Here is a 21,828-nt window from a genome sequence, read left to right as displayed (position 1 = left end):
ATGCCCCTCCCCCCCAAAAAATTTAAAAAAAAAAAACTTTAAAAATTAAATAAAGGGTATTTAACAAGAAAAAAAAGACAACTTTCTAGCAATGCTTCTCATCTAGAAATAGAATGGCTGCCTTCCAAAGTCCAAAGTTACCTGACTAGAAGGATTCAACCAGAGAGTTGATAGGTTTCCAGAGGAAGTGCTGAGTTTGGGGAGGACCATGGAGTTAAAACAGACTCAGCTCCTTCTTACAGATTGGTCAGGCCAGCAGGCTTTATAGTAGACGGTCCTGTATCTCAATCCAATTCTGTCACTTACTTGGTTATATGATCCTGGACAAGTTATTTGCCTGTTTTCAAAGTTTATTTATTTTGAGAGAGAGACCGGGGGGGGGGGGGTGTGCACGAGCAAGTGGGGGAGGGTTAGAGAGAAGTGTGGAGCCCTATGAGCAGCTCAGTCTCCTGACAGCGAGATCGTGACCTGAGCAAGTATCAAAAGTTGGCCGCTTAAGCGACTGAGCCACCCAGGTGCCCTAAGTCACCTTTTTTTTTTGAGTCTCAGTTTCCTCATTTTAAAAAATGGGAATAGTAAAACATAACTTAAAGTATACTATAGGAAAAGAGATAATACATGGCAAGCACAGAGCACTGTGTTAGGCCCACAGCTCTTTATAGCAGTTATCATCAGTATCACATTAGCTTTAGAAACGGAGGAAGAAAAGAGAAAAATGTGAGGAGTACAGAAGATGGGAGTCAGTCATCCTGGTGGAAGCACCAGTAGGTAGAGGGCTGGAATTTGTGGACAGGGTGCATAGTTGCGCAGCCCAAATTAGCCAGGACTTGGTGTGACATGATGTGTCATGCAAGCAGGATCAAACGCAATGCAAAGAGTAGAAGAGGAAGGGCAGCTGGCAGTTGGAGACTCATCAGAAACGGAAAAAGAACTCTTATCCAAGCCTCATCCATCCATCCAAAATTTCTTGGTTATCTACAAGCAATTATAAGATGGTAAGAGTATCACAAGATGTTAAACACAGAGTATAATCGGGGCATGGAGGAGAACCATCTGACCCAGAGGTCAGATAAGGGTTCCACAGAAAATTATAGCTAACTTAAGACGGACATTACTGAGGAAAAGGTGTTTGGGGCAAAGGGTAGAAAGAATTCAGGTTGATAATATATTTGAAGAAGGGTGGAGAATCATGAAACCTTTCAAACCTACAAAGCTCCCACATTCTGAGTGACTACAGGACTGCTAATTGTCCTAGTCTAAGGTTCCACAATTATGGCTTCAGATGAAAAAGCAAAATAAAATACATGCTCTGCACACATTTTTAAGAGACTAGTAGTGGAGTGAGTGTGATGTGGTTACAAAAGGCAACAGGAGGGCTCCCTGTGCTGTTGGAACTGTTCAGTATCTTGACTGTGGTAATGGATTCATGAGTTCACACAACTGATAAATAACACAGAATGTGCATGCATGCGCGCGCACACACACACGCACATGCGTGCCCCAAGGAAATATGAGATGGAATGTATCAGCGTCAATATCTTAGCTGTGATATTATGTTACAGTTTTATAAAATATTACCGTTGGGAGAAATAGGCAAAGTTTGCAAGGCTCTCTTTGTATTGTTTCTTACAGCTACATGTGAATCTATAATTATTTCAATTCAAATTTCAGTTATGAAAGTAGCAACAGAAAAGAATATAGTTATATAAAATTGCAGTTACGAAATATCAATTTACTATTGAAACTTTAGCAAAATGCATAAAAAATAAAATGTTGGAATTACTGGTACCCTATGACCCAAATATCCTTTTGTAATATTTTGATCTCGTTCTTTCATTTTTAGACTAGTATACACCCTTACAATGATTTTCCTGTATGTATATGTGTATATATATATACACATATATATGTGTATATATATATATATATATATATATATGTGGTTTTATAGCTTAATTAACATAGTTTGCTCCTTGTTAATCCACATATTTTATATTTAAAAGATCTTCCCATTATAGTAAAAATTCCTTAAGCAATTTTGTTTTTAAATTTTTTTATATATTTATTTTTGAGGGGTGGGAAGGGGCAGAAAGAGAGGGAGACAGAGAATCCAAAGCAGGCTCCATGCTGTCAGTGCAATGCCCAACGTGGAGTTTGAACCCACGAACCATGAGATCATGACCTGAGCCAAAGTCAGATGCTCAACTGACTGAGCCGCCTAGGCACCCCTAACAATTATGTTTTGATGGTTACTTAGTAATACCATATAGGCATATCATAATTATCTGAACCAATTCCCTTATTTGGAACATTTTAGGCTGTTTTTAGATTTCTCCTATTATAAGTAATTCTACAATAAATTAAATCTGACTGGTTGCTGACATTACTGAGATGAATGAGAACAAGTCCTTAAATACCAAAATGTTGGAATCAGCAAGCATTTTCGAAATCATCTACCCAAACAGTCCTCCTAAAACAAACACACAGTCACATATAAATCATTTTATAATTATGAAAACTATGTGCCTATTCTCACTTTAGGAAGCAAGGACACAGTACAATTTCAAAAGCTGCTTAGAAAAAAAAAATGAGCCACCAATCTTGCTCTAAATCATTTTTGACCTTGAAGAATAAAGTAGAAAAAGCATAAATGAAGAAATTATAGAGGAAAAAAGTTTCTAAGACTTTGGTACATTCTAGGGGCACCTTGGTGGCTCAATCAGTTAAGCATCCAGCTCTTGATTTCGGCTCAGATCATGATCTCACAGTTTGTGAGATATAGCCCCATGCTGGGCTTAGTGCTGAGTGTGGAGCCTGCTTAGGATTCTCTCTCTCTCTCTCTCTCTCTCTCTCCCTCTGCCCCTTCCCAGTGCATGCACACTCTTGCTCTCTCTTGCTCATACTTAGTTATAGTTGCCTAGATGCCTGTCTGCACTGATGTTAAAGGAACAACGCGAGGGTCAGTTCTGTTCCTTTTTCACCCTTGAGTAGGGCTTCGCCAACCATGTTGATATGACAAGACAGGTTCCTCACATCCCCTACTGTGGCTACAACTACTGGATGAGAGGTACATAAGTAACACCTGCTAAGCCAACTGGATTCTCGCTCTTGGAATTTAGAGCTTGAGATTCAGAGACAGATGGTCCATAGAGACTGATTGTTTGAATTAGTGATGTATAAACTTGTCATGTTTGGGTATCCATGTACACAAAGAAGACAGGAAAACTGGTCTACAGAGAGAGAAAGAAGAATGAAGCAAATGTACAGGTGAGGGTAAAACAAGAACCATGAAGCACAAGAAAGAGAGAAGCTGTCAGAATGCTCTCAGCAAGTAAAGCTGAGTTCCACATCCTGGTCCTGGGACCCAGAAGGTACCCTGTGAATTTTCAACAGCCCCCTTTCTTTGGTTTTCAATTTAGATGTTTTGAAATAAGCTTTTATTACTTGCAACCAAAGACAATTTACTAAGATATGGGTAAGAACTCCAATGCTTTTTCTTCCATCCCTTTATCACTCTATTTTTCCCCTGAAACCCTATTTCGCCCCTTATCTAAAATTTAAAAATCCTACCCAATCTTTACACTGACTCTAAATACAACCTAACCAAGGATCCTGTCTCTGCCCTCTCTGAACTCCCTCTTAGAACATTGTTTCTGTGCTTGACACATGTACATGAAAGTTATTCGTATATTTGCCTCATGCTTCATTTAAATCACTTCTTCTCTCCATTCTTCAGGTACCTCACTCTTAAAATGAGTGAACTGTTTGGGGCACCTGGGTGGCTCAGTTGGTTAAGCGTCCAACTTTGGCTCAGGTCATGATCTTGCAATTTGTGAGTTCAAGTCCCGTGTCGGGCTCTGTGCTGACAGCTCAGAGCCTGGAGCCTGCTTTGGATTCTGTGTCTCCCTCTCTCTCTGCCCTCCCTTATTCACGCTCTGTCTCTTAATAATAAATAAATGTTAAAAAAAATTTAAATAAAAATTTTTAAAAATGAGTTAACTGTTTGAGACTGGTGGTTGTCAAAGTGGAATCTCCACAGCCTCAGCTTTGGCAGTTATGAGAGAGAGGAGAGTGGTCCCAAGAAAGCAGTGTCCCAGCCTCCCATCCTTACTTTAAAAAGAGTTGCTCTGTTTTCACATATTTCATATATTGGTAGTCTGGGTAATGCTTTATTGAGAAAAGGAATCTAGTACTAATCAAATTTGAAAATCCTAAACTAGATAATCCATAAAGCTCCAAGATTCCAGTAGTAGTAGTAAAATAAATATAACAAAACCAACTAAAATTTTATTGAGCTAGACACTGTTCTGAATACTCAGTTTGCATGATGAGATACCACAACACACCTGTCAGAATGGCTAAAATTAACAACACAAGAAACAACAGGTGTTGGCAAGGATGTGGAAAAAAGGGAACCTTCTTGCACTGTTGGTGGGAATGCAAACTGGTGCAGCCACTCTGGAGAACAGTACGGAGGTTCCTTAAAAAGTTAAAAAGAGAATTACCCTAAAATCCAGCAACTGCACTACTAGGTAATTACCCAAAGGATACAAAAATACAGATTCAAATGGGTGCATGCATCCCAATGTTTATAGCAGCATTATCAACAATAGCCAAGCTATGGAGACAGCCCAAATGTCCACTGATTGATGAATGGATAAAGAAGATGTGGTATATATGCAATGGAATATTACTCAGCCACCAAAAAGAATGAAATCTTGCCATTTGCAATGACATGGATGGAGCTAGAATGTATTATGCTAAGTGAAATTAAGTCAATCAGAAAAAGACAAATACCATATGAGTTCACCTACATGTTGAATTTAAGAAATGAAACAGATAAACATATGGGAGGGGGGAAGAAGAGAAGAGAAGGAAACAAACCATGAGAGACTCTTAAAGATAGAGAATAAACTGAGGGTTGATGGAGGGAGTTGGGCATGGGCATGGGCATGGGCTAGATGGGTGATGGGTACTAAGGAGGGCACTTGTTGTAATGAGCACTAGGTGCTGTATGTAACTGATGAATCACTGAATTCTACTCCTGAAACCAGTACTGCACTGTATGTTAACTAACCAGAATTTAAATAAAAATTTGAGGAAAAAAAATACCCAGTTTATCAACATTTTAATCATCACAACAATAAAATGAAGTAGATATTCTTAACCTCATCCTAAAATGAGGACTCAAATCACGTAGATTGCAGATGGCAGAAGCAGGAACCTAGGAATCACAGATCCAGATCTGAGTTCTTAAACACAATAATGCCTTCTAAGCTCCTTTAGGGGAGATACTATGGCTTTTGTTTCTTTTTCTTTTTATCTCAGAGCACACTACTTGGGCTAATAGTTATTTGAATAGTGTCTTCTGAATGAATAAATGCTTGAATGAACAAAGGAACTGTATCTTGGATTCTGAAAAAACTGAGACAGGAACTTGAACTCTCTAGGACTTCAGGGGTTTTTAGGGAATAGCCCTAGGCAAAGAACTATTTCACAGCTTAGACCTTTTCCACACCATCTCTCTGAAAAGTGAAGGATCTCCCTGAAGCCAGGAAGAATTCCTTCTAGATACAGTTTAATATGTAGTGCTGAACAGTACCTGATGGGTCCATGGACACATACTTCACCAAGTTCACCATCTTCAACTCATAATCAATATATTCATTTCTTTTGTATGAGGGTTTCTCAGTCATTGCACTATTGGCATTTTGAGCCAGACAATTTTTTGCTATGGGGAGCTGTCCTGCTCATTGTATGATGTTTAGCAGCCTCTCTACCCACTAGATGCCAGTAACAACCCATCACCCACCCCTGCAAGTGTGAAAACTAAAAGTGTCTCTATGCATTGTCAAATGTCCCATGTTGGGGGAGGTATAAACTAGCCCCTCACTGGGAACCATGTCTTTACATGAATTAGCTTTTGTGGAAACACTGGGGAGAAAAAAATAAAGATAAAAATAAGCAACGCCTAGTTATACTTAGAACATAAGTGGTAATTTCCTTTCATCCTTAGAAAGTTCCTCATTTCATCCTTACCCCCCCCCCACCAACAAAAAAATTCTCCTTAAACTGGGCTATTCTGAGCACCCCATCATGTATCAAGCCTGTGAACTGCCTCAACCAAGAGTTGTAGTAAGAAATATGCTACACATTTATGAGGACTATATGGTGACCACAAATTGACTCAAAGCTTATATCCCAATATGAATATAATGAGGAAAATGCTCAGAACCTTGTAGAATGAAGACAGAAACACGATCTAACTTGGAGAAACCCCAGGATAATAAAATACTGCCAACATGGTCTTACTTTCTTACTTCACGCCAACATCTTGACACAGCCAACATTTATGAATCATCTACTATAGGGCAGGGAATACACTAGGTACTTTTCTACTCCTTACCCCATCTGATTTTCCTACCAATCTGATAAGAAAGACATTATCTGTTTTGCAGAGGGGCTCAGAGGAGTAAAATGCCTTGCCCAAGGTCACAAAGCTCATCAGTGATGTCAAAACTTGAGTCTGAACAAGCACTAGCTCCAAACCCAGCGCTGTATTGCAATATTTCACAAGAAAACAAGTAGCCACAGTCAGTGAAGAACAAAGAAGGTAACACCATCGTTTCATTTATACTTTATGCACAGATAAGAGACAAAAGGATATATTTCAAAATGTCAACAGTGGTCACCTACAGAAAACAAGCTTACCAGTTATTTTTTCCTTGGTGCTCTTCTGCATTTTTCAAATTGTTTCACTCTAAATATGTATTACCTATGTAATAAAAAGTAATTAAAACCCAATTCCAATGACAAAAATAACTCAAGGAAGTATCAAAATGTAATGCCAGTTTCAATGAACCACTACCACAATTTCTCACTTATGAGACTGCCAATGATTAAGAAGTTTCATGACAACATTCGGTTTTAACAAGGTTCTGGGAAAACAAGTAGTTGTATATACTTTTACTAGAAATTTAAGTTAGTAGAATTTTAAGTTAGTACAAAGCTCTTCAGACAGTAACCTGGCAAGATCCATCATAATGTGATGTGTGTGCGTGCTCTTTTTCTTAGCAGCTCCACCTCTAAGAATTTATCCCATGGGTGTACCACAGATACCATATACATAAATATATACTCAAAAGATATTTGCTTCCCACCAATAGAATTGGGACAGTGGATTCAAAGCAGTCATTAGAGAAAATGAGGTATATCCCTAGATACTATTGCACAAAGTTATCCAATACATAGTGTTAAGTAAACATCAAGTTCTATAATAGCATGTATAGAAGGGTTCAAGAATATACAGGTATTTATTATGTATGAATGTGTATGCAAACATGTGTCAGTGTGCAGGAATCTGCATGTGTCTATGTGGTTGTGTATAAGCTTAAAATGCATAGAAAATTCTGTAAGTACATGGAAGAAACCATTAATATTAATTATACCTGGAGAGTAAAACTAAAAGGTGGGAAGGAAGGAAATGAACTTTTATTTTCATTTTTATACAACTTACTAAATTGTTTTATAATTTTTCTTCATAAATATGTATCTTGCTATAAACAAAAATAGAGCTTTTGTTTGGGTTTGGTTTTGCTTTTTAAGAGACAAGAAGCCCAGCTCTCATGCAATGGCCTGAAAACAAAGCAACATATGAAATAGAACTGTCCTCTGTTACAACAGCAAATGATCACAAAACAAGACAGTGTGTGAAAGCCTCCCAGGCTCTGTGTGCCAATGAGGCATAATGGAGACAGTTCTCTCCTGGCACACTGAGAGACAAAGCCAGGCTCCTACCCCATTAGGGGATTTAGTGGCTGGATTTTAAGGCCAATAATTAAAGTGAAATGCTACTACACATTTCTCTTTTTTTAAGTTCATTTATTTCTTTTGAGAGAGAGAGAGAGAGAGAGAGAGAGAGAGAGAGCATGTGCAAGTGGGGAAGGGGCAAAGAGAGAGGGAGAGAAAGAATCCCAAGCAGGCTCCACACTACCAGTGCAGAGCCTGATGCAGGGCTCCAACTCACGAACGGTGGGATCATGACCTGAGCCAAAGTCAGATGCTTAACCAATGGAGCCACCCAGGTGCCCCACTGCTATCCATTTCAAGGCAACCTAAGCCAATTTTCTTAGCAGTTAAAATCCAGTTTTTACCGTTATATTCCTCCAACTTGTCTCCGTTTAAAGTAGCTGATAGATCTTGGCCACAGGGTGCCCAAGACCTCAACTCTCTTCCTCTGCAAATGTGTCACTCTTCAGTATGTTAGAAGACCTGGAGCCTGCTGCTGGTTTAGATGCACATCAGCTCACTGACCTCTACAGAGCTTCCCATCTCTAAAATCTTGTTAATGCCACCGATTTCACTGGGACATTCAACATTCTAAGAACTAAGTAGGATAGAGTATAGAAAAACATGTTGTCAACACTAAGATGCTATGAGAACATTAGTTCATTTGAATTTTAAAAAGTTGACCATCAATGTTGAACAGTAATAGTCACTGATATCATCTCTGGTATATAAATCCTGTCTACAGTCTCGAATACCTATGAAGCTATGAAGGAACCTCAAATCCTTTCTTGATGCAAGCACACAAAATGGTCTCTTACAAATACAACTCACACTTCACTTGTCCCCCTTCCCTCCCAGCTCACTAAGTGCTGGTTTTAACAGTCACATACCCTTTTGCAGGCCTTGGCCCCTCTTCCAGGTCTTTGCTGAACCTAGTACTTGAAATGCTCTACATACAGCTCTCGCTCTCTCTCTCTCTCTCTCTCTCTCTCTCACTCTGTCTCTTTTTCCTGTTTGTGTCTGTTTCTTCAGATGTCACCTCAAATACTACCTCCTCAGAAAGGCCTTACTGGATCGTGCTCTGTAAATTAGGCTTCCCTCCTCCCCACCACCACCTTGAGTTCTTCTCTCCCTCACTCTAGCCCCTCCGTGGCATTTAGCATACCTTATAATCCTTTATCTTGGTTTACTGGTTTATGGTATGTCTTGTGCTCTACAATATAAGCTCATAAGCACCAAAGTCTTATCTGTCTCGTCCTCCACTGTATCCCCATGGCTAGAACAGTGCTGGCATATAACAGGCGGTCAGGAAACATTTATGAAATGAATGAATGCAGAATTACCCACCACAAAGTGTTTTCCTCCACATTCCCACATGAAACTGGCAGGGTCAGTCTGATTTTTCTCATTTGAATTACCTGCCCAACGTCACAGCTTATAAATGACAAAGCCAGAGCTTACATCTAGGGTTTCTAACTCATGGTTCCCTAATATCCCACTGTTCAATAGCATCCACAAATTTGGACTTGAAAGGGTTGAAAATACAGCCATTTATCTAGGCTTTAGCAAGAGGGGAAGGGAAGAGAAAGATCTGCTTTCCTGCAGGGGTGAGGTAGGAGAGACAGGGAGGGGGAAATGGTGTGTTATTATCTTGCACTCCCTAGCTGCAAATTAGTAAGTAAAATTCTTTCCTTCATCTGAATGAAACGCAGCTACCTCTGGGATGGAGGCTTATGAAACCTCTCATCACCAAGTCACAGTGCAGAACACTTGGCTAATTGAAACAGCAAGTGAAATTTTAGGTAGGTCAGATGCAATTACCCAATTTGGAAAGTGACACCAGTGTTCACACTCATTGGATCACAAGCAGCAAGCAGCCTGGGATCTAAGTCACACATGTACACCCCCACACAAATACCCCCCAAACTACAGTCATCCACACACCTTCCTACAGCATGGGGTTCCAAGTCTCCCCAATATGCTGACTCACTTACTGGGGAAAAGGGGAGGACATGCAAATAGGAGAGGGGAAGAAGAGAGAGGGGGACAAGGAAGCTGAAGATGCAGGAGAAGGAGGAAGAGAAGGCAGAAGGAAGAGAATATTGGGAAGAAGGATCACAGAAGAGAGAGACAACGAAGGGAGAATAAGCAGCAAAGAGAAATGTCAGCCTGCTGATTTTTGCTGTGATGCTCAAGTGACCAAAGGCTGACACAAGGCAGTCCTTGAGAATTTCTGGGGGTCAGGGTGTTGTTGTTTTTTTCAGACATTTGTCTGTTTCCAAGAATTCCTGCTTCAATAATCATCCTGCAAGTTTCTCTGGTGTTTGAGCTTTCTTCCCGTGCCTCCATCACCAAGAAAGGGCCCAGAGCCTGGGGCTTGCCCCTGAGAATGGGCATAAGGGCAGGCTGGCTACTTTACACCATCCTGGCCTCCGGCCACTGGCCTGGAGTCAGCCCAGTGCCGCAGAATTTCAGTTCTAGCATTTCCACCGATTACCTTACTCCTCCGCTAGGCAAACACAGGCCCTCCTCCTGCCTCCTACCTCCTCCACAGCACTCCCATGGAGATCTGCACAGCCTAATGGGCAGCCTACCAAAAAGCTGAAAGCCTGGTGAAACCTTGTGCCAACCTGACAGCATATCCAGCCCTCTCTCTAGTATGCTCACGATGCATAGAAAACCCCTGGTCACATTTTCCACTTCCACTTTTTAGCTGTCAGTCTGTCCATTCTTTTGTGCAATGCTTTCCAGACCTACTTCTTTCTTTTTTTCACTGGGCTGTCCTTATTTCTCAGGTCATCAACCTAATGGGCATTTACTTATTCTCCCTGTCCCCCAGGTACATGCACCCCCTCTGTCAGTATGCCCCCTCCCTAAATCATAAATCCCTGGGGCCCAGGAACCTGTGTTTTCAACCAGCATCTCAGGAAAATCTGATGCAGGCAGGACACACTTGGGAACCACAGATGGGGTCCATCTTTTATGCAGCTGCAGAATGTCTCCAGTGCTCACTTATTACAGTCTTCTCTCTGGAACTGCAGCAAGACCTTTGTGGGCCCTAGGCACTTCTGCCCCCGTGTGCTCATTCCTCCATTTAAAAAATAAATAAATATATATATATATATATATATATATATATATATATATATACATATGTTTATATAAAAATAAATATATATATTTATGTTTATATATATTTAAATATATACATTAATGTTCATTTATTTTTGAGAGAGAGACAGACATACAACATGGTGGGGGAGGGGCAGAAAGAGAAGGAGGCACAGAATTCAAAGCAGGTTCCAGGTTCTGAGCTGTCAGCACAGACCCCAACACAGGGCTCAAACTCACAAACCATGAAACCATGACCTGAGCCGAAGTGAGATGCTTAACCAACTGAGACACCCAGGCACCACTCACTGCACTGGTATGAAAACGAATTCCTTAATTCCCTACAGTTATACTCATTTATTTTATTCTGCTTTGTAAAAGAAATTAAAATTAAAACATTTTTCTTGGCCTTAAAATTATTCTGATCCCTAGGTGCTATGCCTGTGGATAACTCAGCCCTGCCTCAGCCCCTCTCCCAAATCTGCAGGATCCTCCCATTGCCTACAGAATAAAGTCCAACCTTCTCAGCTGGCTCACCCTGATCTAGGTTCAATCTGTATTCCCAACGCCATCCACTGTAGCTCTTCCAACCCATATAGGCTCCAGCTTCCAGGCCTAAATGTAGTTCTTTCAACACACCATGCATGTATGATGATACCACTATGCCCTAGCTCTCAGCCCAAATCAATTTTCCTTTCCTTCTCTACCTACTGACCTCCCGCTCAAACAGCACTTTCTACTCTGGCCTTCCCTAGTCGCACTGGTTGAAATTAAGCATCATTCTTCTGCACTCCATAGCACTATATGTGTCTATTATTATACCACTTATTCGCCCTGCCTTTTGCCAAATATACCCAATTCTGAAATGCACTTCTTTTACAGTATAACGTGTCTTTCTTTTTTTTAATTTAGTTATTTATTTTTGAGAGGAAGAGAGAGTGGAGGAGAGTCAGAGAGAGAGAGAATCCCAAGCAGGCTCTGCACTGACAGTGCAGAGCCCAGTGTGGGGCTAGAACTCACAAACTGTGACATCATGAGCTGAGCCAATCAACAGTCGGACGCTTAACTGACCAAGCCACCCAGGCTACAGCATAACATTTCTAAAGTCAGAAAGTGGCTGTAACATGTGCCAAACTCACCAGCCACCAGGTATAGTACTACACTTGAACATGTCAACAGTAATTTTCTGCATGTGCAAACCCAACCTGCGTAGCAAGCACTGAATCATCTGATTGCTTCCTTGTGGGGTTATTTGCATTGTTAACATCACACACAGCTGAATTTTAATTTTTTATCCTTAGTACCTTTTTAAATTATGCTTTGATGTATTACTGAAATAAAAAGCTATTTTGGACTAGGCTATGGCCTGTAGATGTCAAGTAAAGCCAATAAACGAAGCAGAAATTGCCAGATCTCTTGGCACATGTCATGAAATTTCCTAATTCCTTGGACCATGAAGAACTTATTATTCAGACACTGAACTGCTCTGTCAAAAGCTTCTAAGTAATTTCAAGAGATGTTGTTTAGTATACAATAACTATAATTTAGTTTTCTCCTGAGCCAATGAGGAAATGTACAATTTAAACTCCAGAATTCTTGCACGCCTGGGTGCCTCAGTCGGTTAAGCATCTGACTTTAGCTCAGGTCATGATCTCACGGCTCATGGGTTTGTGAGTTCAAGTCCTGCATTGGGCTCTGTCTCCCTCTCTCTCTGCCCTTTGTGCTCTCTCTCTCAAAAATAAAATAAACATTAAAAAAATAAACCCCAGGATTCTTTAATTCACCTCAAAATTATAGACTCTTTCCAAAAGGAGTTCAAAATGGTGAGTACAGGTTATAAAAGGTTACCATAATGCTTACCTACAACTGCAGATGACCAAAGGTGAAACAAAGAATTTTTACTTTGAGAGAGAAAGTGAGAGGGTAAGCAGGGGAGGGGTAGAAGTAAAGGGAGGGAGAGAATCTTAAGGAGGCTCTGCAGTCAGCATAGAGCCCGACACAAGGCTCCATCTCATGATGGTGAGATAATGACCTGAGCCAAAACCAAGAGTCAGACACTTACTGACTGAGCAACCTAGATACCCCAAAAATTTTTAATAAAAAACCTGAAAATAGTGAAGATTCCAAACTTGTGATACTGATGAAGAAACACACAAATCTACAGATAAAAATCATCTATTGTTAGTTCATTAAAAAAAATTATACACATTTAGTTTTGTTTTTTTTCTGCTAAAAAAAATTATCTTAATGATGAATGGCATAATACAATGCATTTTTTTTTTGGTCAAAAAAGCAGTCTTTTGGTAAGCTTATTATTTCTTTACATTTCCACATTAGAAATCTCTTGGGGGTCTGGGACTATGTATTAATTATCTTTCTCTCCCCTCTAGTGTCCTTGCATATGAAAAATGCTCATTACTGAGTTGGTCTAGCTTTCTGCCAACAGTTTCATTTCTATTAAGTCTGGCCTCATTTCTATTAACATCTAGCTGTATGCTTATTTTTTGAGTTGGATGGGTACATTTCATTAAAAATGCCCTTTTTGAAAATTCAAAATCAGTTCATGCTTTTATTCATTCGAGTATTTATCAGTGCCACGCAGTGACAAGAAGACAAAGGTGAGTAAGACACAGCCCTGTTCTGAACTTTACTTACAGTCTAGAGGGAAAGAGAGGCCAAGCAACATATCACAAACCAGTGTGATGAGAGGTATGGCAGGGACATACAAGCTGCTGGAGGCGCAGGGAGAATGGTCATCCCATGCAGCCTCCAGGGTAAAGGAGCTGAAGAATGAGTAGAAAATAACCTGGAAAAGTGGACATCTAGGTGGCTATGGGACAAGCTGGCCTAACCTGAGAGAACAGTGTACATGAAAGCATAGAGATGGGGGTGGGAGGACCCACCAGGGGAGAAAGGACAAGAAGTTCTACTGGGCTGGCTTGCAGAGGTACCATGATGGGCTTCCGAGGTCCAGTTAAGATAAAGTCCAGTTCTGGGCTTTATCCTGAGAGCAGTGGGGATATATTTTCATTGGCAAGATATTATTCCATGAAGTCATAAAGTGGTACCAATTATATTGTTCTCCAATCTCTATATTGGTGTCATATAAGGATGTAATCAGTCTTAGTCAATACTGCTTTTTTTTTCCTGCCTTCCTTTATTTCTAGAATTTTAAAATTCTTTATGTTATATGTAAGTCAAGAGAGATACCTTATTTATAAGATTCAAAGTGAAAAACAACTATATTCATTTCAGTTACCTCAGACACCCCTATTTCTCCTTACTGCAGAGAAAGAAGCAAACAGAAACATTCACCACTAAATTCTTCATTTGCAATCCTATGGATATTTATTTTTATTTTTTTAAATTTTTTTAATGTTTATTTTTTTTGAGAGAGAGAGACAGAGCACGAGTGGGGAAGGAACAGAGAGAGAGACAGACAGACAGACAGAATCTGAAGCAGGCTCCAGGCTCTGAGCTGTCAGCACAGAGCCTGATGCAGGGCTCAAACCCACGAACTGCAAGATCATGACCCGAGCCGAAGTCAGACACTTAACCAACTGACCCACCCAGGTGCCCCTATTTTTATATTTTCCATTGCATTCTTTTCTGTAACCCTTAATTCTTTTTTTAACAAGAGCATGGAAAACCTACATAATAAAAACTTTTATAATAAAAATTGACTAAAAAACCTTGCTAAAGTTAAAAAAATTATATATTATATATACACACGTTTATATATATATATGTATGTGTATATATGTATGCATGTATATGTATGCATGTATGTATATATGTATATGTGTATGTATGTATATGTGTATATGTGTGTATGTATGTGTGTATGTGTGTGTATGCATGTATATATGTATGTGTATATATGTATGCATACATATATACACATACATATACACACACATATATATGTATATATATACATATATATATATGTACAATTAGAAATAAACTGGACTAAGAAGAGAAACAGGATATGTTCTCTAATTTTCTAAGGGTGGCCATGTGGGTAAGGGATTGGATTTATTTTGTATCTAGAGAGCAAAAAGTCCAATTTTGCTTAAATAAAAGGATGAGAACAGTGGAAACGTATAGCCTCAAAGGCAGTGATAGCTCCATCACAGAAGGTGCATATCATAGACTATATGGTCATCTTTCTAAAACTCGATTCAAAAGATTCCCCTTTTAAGTCTATGAAACCTGGCAGTCTCCAAGCAAATTTGAACTTTGACACAGATGCATCCTTAAATGGCTATCCAGAAACATTCAAACTTTAGCCACACATTAAATAAATTAGTAAATCACTTCCCCTTCACCTTACAAGACCCTTAAATGCACAGGTATTCCTAAGAAAGGAATATTAGCACATATATGCTTATATTACTTCAACGAAGGATGAAGTTATCCAAATAAATACTTCATAATGTTAAAGCCTGATTTTTTTTAACGTTTATTTATTTTTGAGACAGAGAGAGACAGAGCATGAACAGGGGAGGGGCAGAGAGAGAGGGAGACACAGAATCAGAAGCAGGCTCCAGGCTCTGAGCCATCAGCTCAGAGCCCAACGCAGGGCTTGAACTCACGGACCGCAAGATTGTGACCTGAGCTGAAGTCGGCCACTTAACTGACTGAGCCACCCAGGCGCCCTGAAAGCCTGATTTAAAATGTAGATGCTGTGTTTAAACACTACATCCTACAGAATAGGATTTTTTAAAGGTAATTTTTGCTTTCAATCAGATTTATACTAAACAGGAAAGTATTTTATTTTAGCATTCTTCATTATCTTTATACTCTTAAGTCCCATTAAAATCTGGAAACAGTTTTTAATTGGACTTCTGTTTTATGGCTTGTCATTACAAACTTGGTAAGTAAAGCCTAATGTTGGAACAATTGAGTGACTCAAGACTGGGCGTTCTACATTTGTGGATTCTGCTTTCCATGGTAGGTGAAATGTGCCCAAAAGAAATACGGGGTTTCTGAGCTAATGAACTGGGAAAGCTGCAGTGCCATCTGGGAAATGAGAGGATGACCTTTGAATGACAATCTTTTCTAAAGAATAATTCAAATGAAGAGAAAGTGAGCCAGGGCAGGCAGACAGCTCTAGAAACAGTTCTGGCTTAGGGGCTGCTCTGGAATCCACCACTTGAGAGTCTGTTGACTTAGAAAGTCATTATACTTCTCTGAACATCTGTCACTCTTTCATCTAAAAACAGAAGGGAAATCCAAGGAGATAATATTGTTTCCATTTCAATAATTAGTTGATATTATTACCTACACAGGAAAACAGTTCCGTTCAATGGAGAAAAACTTAGAGCTCAGAGTCAGAAAACCTGAATCTTGCTGTCAACTAAGTAGCTATTTTACCTTGAACAAGTCTCCTACCATCTCTAAGAATAAGCTTCCTCATCTAATTGGAAAGACACAGACAGCAACATGAAGAAAAACTGCAAATGTATCCTAATGTTGTTTTAAGCTTCAAACTAAAAGCACTATTTTAAGAACAACTATTATGATTATTTTATAAATGGGGAAGAGGCTTAAAATTTTTCTAGGTTCTACAGCTAGTAACAATAGTGCAGATGTTTGATATCTAATCTCTAAGACTAGACATATGCCACTTACCCTACCTAATAGATTTCTGGGGAAACGAAATAAGATAAGTGTCCAAAATGAACTACTGGGATCTCATCAAGATAAAAAGCTTCCACACAGAGAAGGAAACAATCAATAAAACTAACCAGCAATCAACAGAATGGGAGATGATATCCGCAAATGACATATCAGATAAAGGGTTAGTATCCAAAATCTGTAAAGAACTTATCCAACTCGTCGACACCCAAAAAACAATCCAGTGAAGAAATGGGCAAAAGACATGAACAGACCTTTTCTAAATAAGACATCCAGATGGCTAACAGACACATGAAAAGATGTTTGATGTCACTCATTATCAGGGAAATACAGGTCAAAACCACCATGAGGTACCACCCCACACCTGTCAAAATGGATAAAATTAACAACTCAGCAACAAGAGATGTTGGCAAGGATGTGGAGAAAGGGGGACACTTTTGCAGTGTTGGTGAGAATGCAAACTGGTGCACCCATTCTGGAGAACAGCATGGAAGTTCCTCAAAAAATTAAAAATAGAGCTGCCCTACAACCCAGTAATTGCACTACTAGGTATTTATCCAAAAGATACAAAAATGCTGATTCAAAGGGGCACATCCACTTCAACGTTTATAGCAGCACTATCGACAATGGCCAAAGTATGGAAAGAGCCCAAATGTGCATCAACTGATGAATGGATAAAGAAGATGTGGTGTGTGTGTGTGTGTGTGTGTGTGTGTGTGTGTGTGTGTGTGTGAATATATATATGGAATATTACTCGGTGGTCAAAAATAATGAAATCTTGCCATTTGCGACAATGTGGATGGAACTAGAATGTATTATGCTAAGCGAAATAAGTCAGGCAGAGAAAGACAAATATATTATTTCACTCATATGTGAAATTTAAGACACATGGGGCACCTGGGTGGATCAGTCAGTTAAGTGTCAGACTCTTGATTTCAGCTTGGGTCATGATCTTATGGTTTGTGCGTTCAAGCCCCATGTCAGGCTCTACACAGAGCCTTCTTGGGATTCTCTCTCTCCTCCTCCACTCCGTCATGTGCTCATACTCTCTCTCTCAAAAATAAATAAACTTCAAATAAATTTAAAAAAAAGAAACAAAACAGATGAACATAGGTCTGAGAAGGGAAGGAAAAATAAGGTTAAAACAGAGAGAAAGGCAAACCATAAGAAACTCTTAAATACAGAAAACAAACCGAGGGTTGCTGGAGGGGTGTTGGGTGGAGGATTGTGCTAAATGGGTGACAGCCATTAAGGAAGGCACTTGTTGGGATGAGCACTGGGTGTTACATGTAAGTGATGAATCACTAAATTCTACTCTGGAAAGTATCTTTACACTATATGCCAACTAACTTGGATATAAATAGATGGATAGATAGAAAGATAAAGATAAAATGTTCTACCTATTATAAATAGTTATACAAGCATAGGGTATTATTAAAACTAAGCTTTAAGTCCTCTAGATTTATTTTTAAATCCTCTAGACATACTTTTTCCACTCATAAACATTTCTATTAGACCAAAAGCCCCATGAACCACCTATTCTATCCAGCATGTCACAGTACAATGAGTTGAATAAATGGGTAGATCACTGCTGCTTTAGAAATGATCCATGAGTTTAATTAAATGTCTTAAACAAATGGATACATTTACACTGCACAAGGCCACTCTTTGAGGATCTGAGAAGAAAGAACTATAATTAGACAAGATAGATATAGTTGCACTAGTCAATGAAACTTGCTACCCACTAAAAGAAAGCCCACTCTCAGGGCCCAATCGTTCATCCAAACCGAACAAAGAGCATCCTCCCAGACTTCGCTCGATTGCAATTATGCATCAAACTAGTCAGAAGATAAACAGTACTGCCCTAAGGCAGCCACAACATTCCCCTAACCAGAAAGAGGAGTGGGGAAAGGGAGGAATCCCTGCAACCTCTTCATACAAGGCTAGTTTGATCAAATTGAAGAATCAACTCCTACCAAAGTGCTTTAGAGATAACAATATTCTTAATAAAATGTTTTCCCATTATAAAAGTTTATCAATTCATTTTTATTCTCTAAACCTATTGAAAAAGTGATTTGGTAAAAAAGACAATCCTCAAAAATCCAGAACTTACTATATAGGCTGCTGTGTGTTTGAGCTACTACTACTATTATATGAGCCCCCTAAAGGCCAGAAGTGTCCTTAGCACAGTACCTGGCATATAACAGACTCAGGAAATAGGTGTTAAATTTATTCTAGGATGTAACAAACTTTAAAAACAAATTCCAATTCTTAAAACAAAAATCCCTATGAAAAGTGAAAACTACACAAAATTTCATATTTCTTTCATTTTCCAGAAGTGGGGCTCTCCCTCACTCATTTGAAAACTGTTCATTCCATTTCAGTCATGTGTGTACTTGTCCACTATGTTCCAGAAAGGATTATGATGGCATCATTTGGAATGCATGAATCTTTTTTTAAGATTTAAAAGAGATCACATCCAGGCAAAAGATGCTCTGGACTTTATCAAAGATTTCAAAATCATAAATCAAATACCCGTGTACAACATCAACACCAAAGCTGTTAGAACCATTAGTCCCTTCGGGTAACTTTAGCTTTAATTTAAAATGGTCCTGAGAAAACACTGCACCAACACCTTATTTAACTTCAGTAAGAGCTTGTATGGGTAAAATATGTTTTCAGGCCAGGACACTTGAACATATGTAAACAATATTTTATCCCACTTATGGGATGAGGAAAATAGAAAATGGTAGTCCAGGGAGAGCCATTACACGATTAAAAGAAACAAGCATTTATTTCCAAAGTGCAGGAATTAAATTCAGTTTCTTTTCATTACTTCCCAAAAAACCCAACATGAATCTTTCCTCTGGATTCCTCAGTTGTCCAATATATTAAAGTTACCTATGTAGAACAAAACACTGAGCACTTCAATTATAAATTATCTCTATGTAAACAATCCTCTGATCCTGGTTCCTTGAAAAGGTGAGCAAACAGCTATAATAATACCCCTGGTCCAACATACGTATATTAAATGACAGTTTTGCTATGGAAATCACTAAAAGAGCATTTCCAACAGAGAGAAATCCAACTTGTCAAAATGCTTTATAAACGAAGGTTGCAAGCCCAGATACAAAGTTTAGAGGCATTTTCATTTTCCTTACATGTAAAGTTTATGATATATTAGTACACTCAATGCAAAAAAGATAAGATCAAAGTCAATAGCCGATGAAATAAATTTCATCGTACAAAGCCTAAAGCTGTGTAAAAAATCTCTAGATAAAAATTTGCTCAAGGTAAAAATTGCTCAAGAAAGGTAACAACATTAACCCTAGCAGACAGCAAAACTGAGAAGAGGCACAGCTTTACAGAATTGCAAATGACATCAGCATTACGAGAATAATAATTGGAATAAATACCGTCTGCAGGCTGCAAAAACATTCAACGCACTTGCTCCTTCACCTCTCCCCCTCATCCAGCTGGGTAGTGAAGGCAGCTGCCTTTCCCTGCCCTCCTTCCCAGTGGCTCCTCGCGCCACCCTCTCCCTTCTCGCCTCCACCCCTTCCCTCCCCTTTCCCCTCCTCTCCCCGCCTCCAGCTGGTGTATTCAGCAGCCTAGCGAGATTAAGAGGCGCTCGCTACAGTCACTGGGCCTCAAGACAGATCTAACGTTTCCTAGCTCCAGGAACTAGAGAAATTAGAGACGCGACACCCTGGTGGTATTAGATGCCTTCGCTCCATCCCGGCCCCTCCCAGGCCAAGGCTGAGGTGGGAGCCTTGGGCTAGCGGAGTGGGCCGCCTCTTGGAGGACCCAGTGGAGTTCAGCGGGGCGCACCCCGCCGCCAGCGCTACCTGAGCTGTCCATGGTGCTGGCGCGTTCCTGAGGCTGCTGGGCGGGACTCCGCGCCGCCGCCGCCCCGGCGTTCACTCTCTGCTTGCCGCCACCCGCGCCGCTTCCCGCACTTAAGTCCCGGTTACTGTCCACCAGCTGCAAGGATTCGTAACCATCGTTGCTGGTCTTTTTCCGGTAGCTCCCGAGGAGACTCATGGGCAAGCCCAGAGAAGAGGGGGGAAAAAATCAACCTGGGAAACGAAGGGGAGGTGGAAGGTGGAAAGGGCTCGAAGGAGGAATTTAAAAAAAAAAAAAAAAAAAAAAAAAAAAAAAAAAAGAAGAAGGAAAAAAAGAAAGAAAGAAAGAAAAAGAAAAAAAAACCATCAAGTGTCCGACATGACGCATAGATGAGTGAAAGAGGGAGCGGCCACCAGAGAGGAGCTTGGCGGGGCGCGCGGCAAAGCCACCGCCCTGGGCAAAGAGAGGCTCTGGGCGCCCGGCGCGACCGAGGTTGAAAAAGAGGGCGCGGGCGGGAGGGCTAGTGGGTGCGCGCGTCCTCGGCGCCGCCGCGGAGCCGCCGGCCCTGCCGAGCTCCGGGACCCGGGCCAGCCACCCTCTGGCTGGGGAGTGCCCGGAAGCAATCCTATAGGTGTCGCCGCGTCGCCCCGCCGCGCAGCAGGGCAGCTCCAAGCGCGGCTGGCCCACGGGGAGGGAAGAAAAGAGACAGAGTAAGGGAGGGGAGACTCTGAAGAAGGGGGGCTGAGGGCTGAAAATGGGGCGTGGTGGAAGGGGGAGGGAACTACTACGACCCGGGTAGTGGGTGTTCTCGCGCGCGAGGTAAAGAAGAAAGAGGCTGGGTGTCTGTGTTTGGTAAGCTTTGGGGACGAGGGGGTCTCTTGGTAAAATCCAGACACGCCCATTTTGTATAACTTAGCCTATATTTGCTGGAAGATTCGGCATATCAAAGGTTATCGTCCTGGAGGACTGACTTGTAACTTAATTGAACAGAAAGAGAACGCATGTTAAATGCCAGTTATATGTATGCTAACACAGAAAGAAACAGCAGTATTTTGCACATTTAGGATAATGGGAATGATCCCTAAGTGAGATTTCAAAAAGCTGGCTATTCTAAGTACGAGACAGGGTCCATTCCACCTTGGGAGTAGATGTGACTGTTTCAGGAACTATTTGTTGAACGAATAATTGGGGGAGGAGGGGAGGTCGAATCAGGTGCAATTTCAGTTCTGACATCATTTACCTTGGGACCTGGAGAAAGGACTATACCACTCAGTTGGCTTGAGGGGATGGTTAGGAAGCAAGCTAGACAAGGATTTTCTTTCCATTCTCTAGCCCCTCCCCCTTTTTCTTTCATAATTTTCAGAAAACAAAGAAAGCAGTCACTCATTATCAGTGCAGAATTAATCACAAAGTTAATCAAGCTGAAGGGTCAGAGCCCCT

General features: G+C 40.4%; 1 protein-coding gene across 4 annotated transcripts in view; it reads right to left on the bottom strand.

The window, feature by feature from the left end:
- DNAJC6 (DnaJ heat shock protein family (Hsp40) member C6) overlaps window positions 1–20,652 on the bottom strand; it is a 100,653-nt gene extending 80,001 nt beyond the window's left edge. For 2 of the 4 annotated variants that reach the window (XM_042997484.1, XM_042997487.1), the window contains exon 1: window positions 20,391–20,652. In XM_042997484.1, coding sequence (XP_042853418.1) covers window positions 20,391–20,586 — 196 coding nt within the window. In that variant the 5' untranslated portion in view covers window positions 20,587–20,652. Of the gene's footprint in view, window positions 1–6,711; window positions 6,776–8,153; window positions 8,369–20,390 lie in introns of those variants that run through there. The other 2 variants (XM_042997485.1, XM_007089845.3) reach the window with 2 other exon arrangements.
- Between the last annotated feature and the right edge of the window lie 1,176 nt (window positions 20,653–21,828).

The sequence above is a fragment of the Panthera tigris genome, chromosome C1, assembly GCF_018350195.1.
Source record: "Panthera tigris isolate Pti1 chromosome C1, P.tigris_Pti1_mat1.1, whole genome shotgun sequence".
NCBI lineage: Eukaryota > Metazoa > Chordata > Mammalia > Carnivora > Felidae > Panthera > Panthera tigris.
Note: the sequence above shows the minus strand (reverse complement) of the source record. Positions and strands in the feature narration are given on the sequence as shown.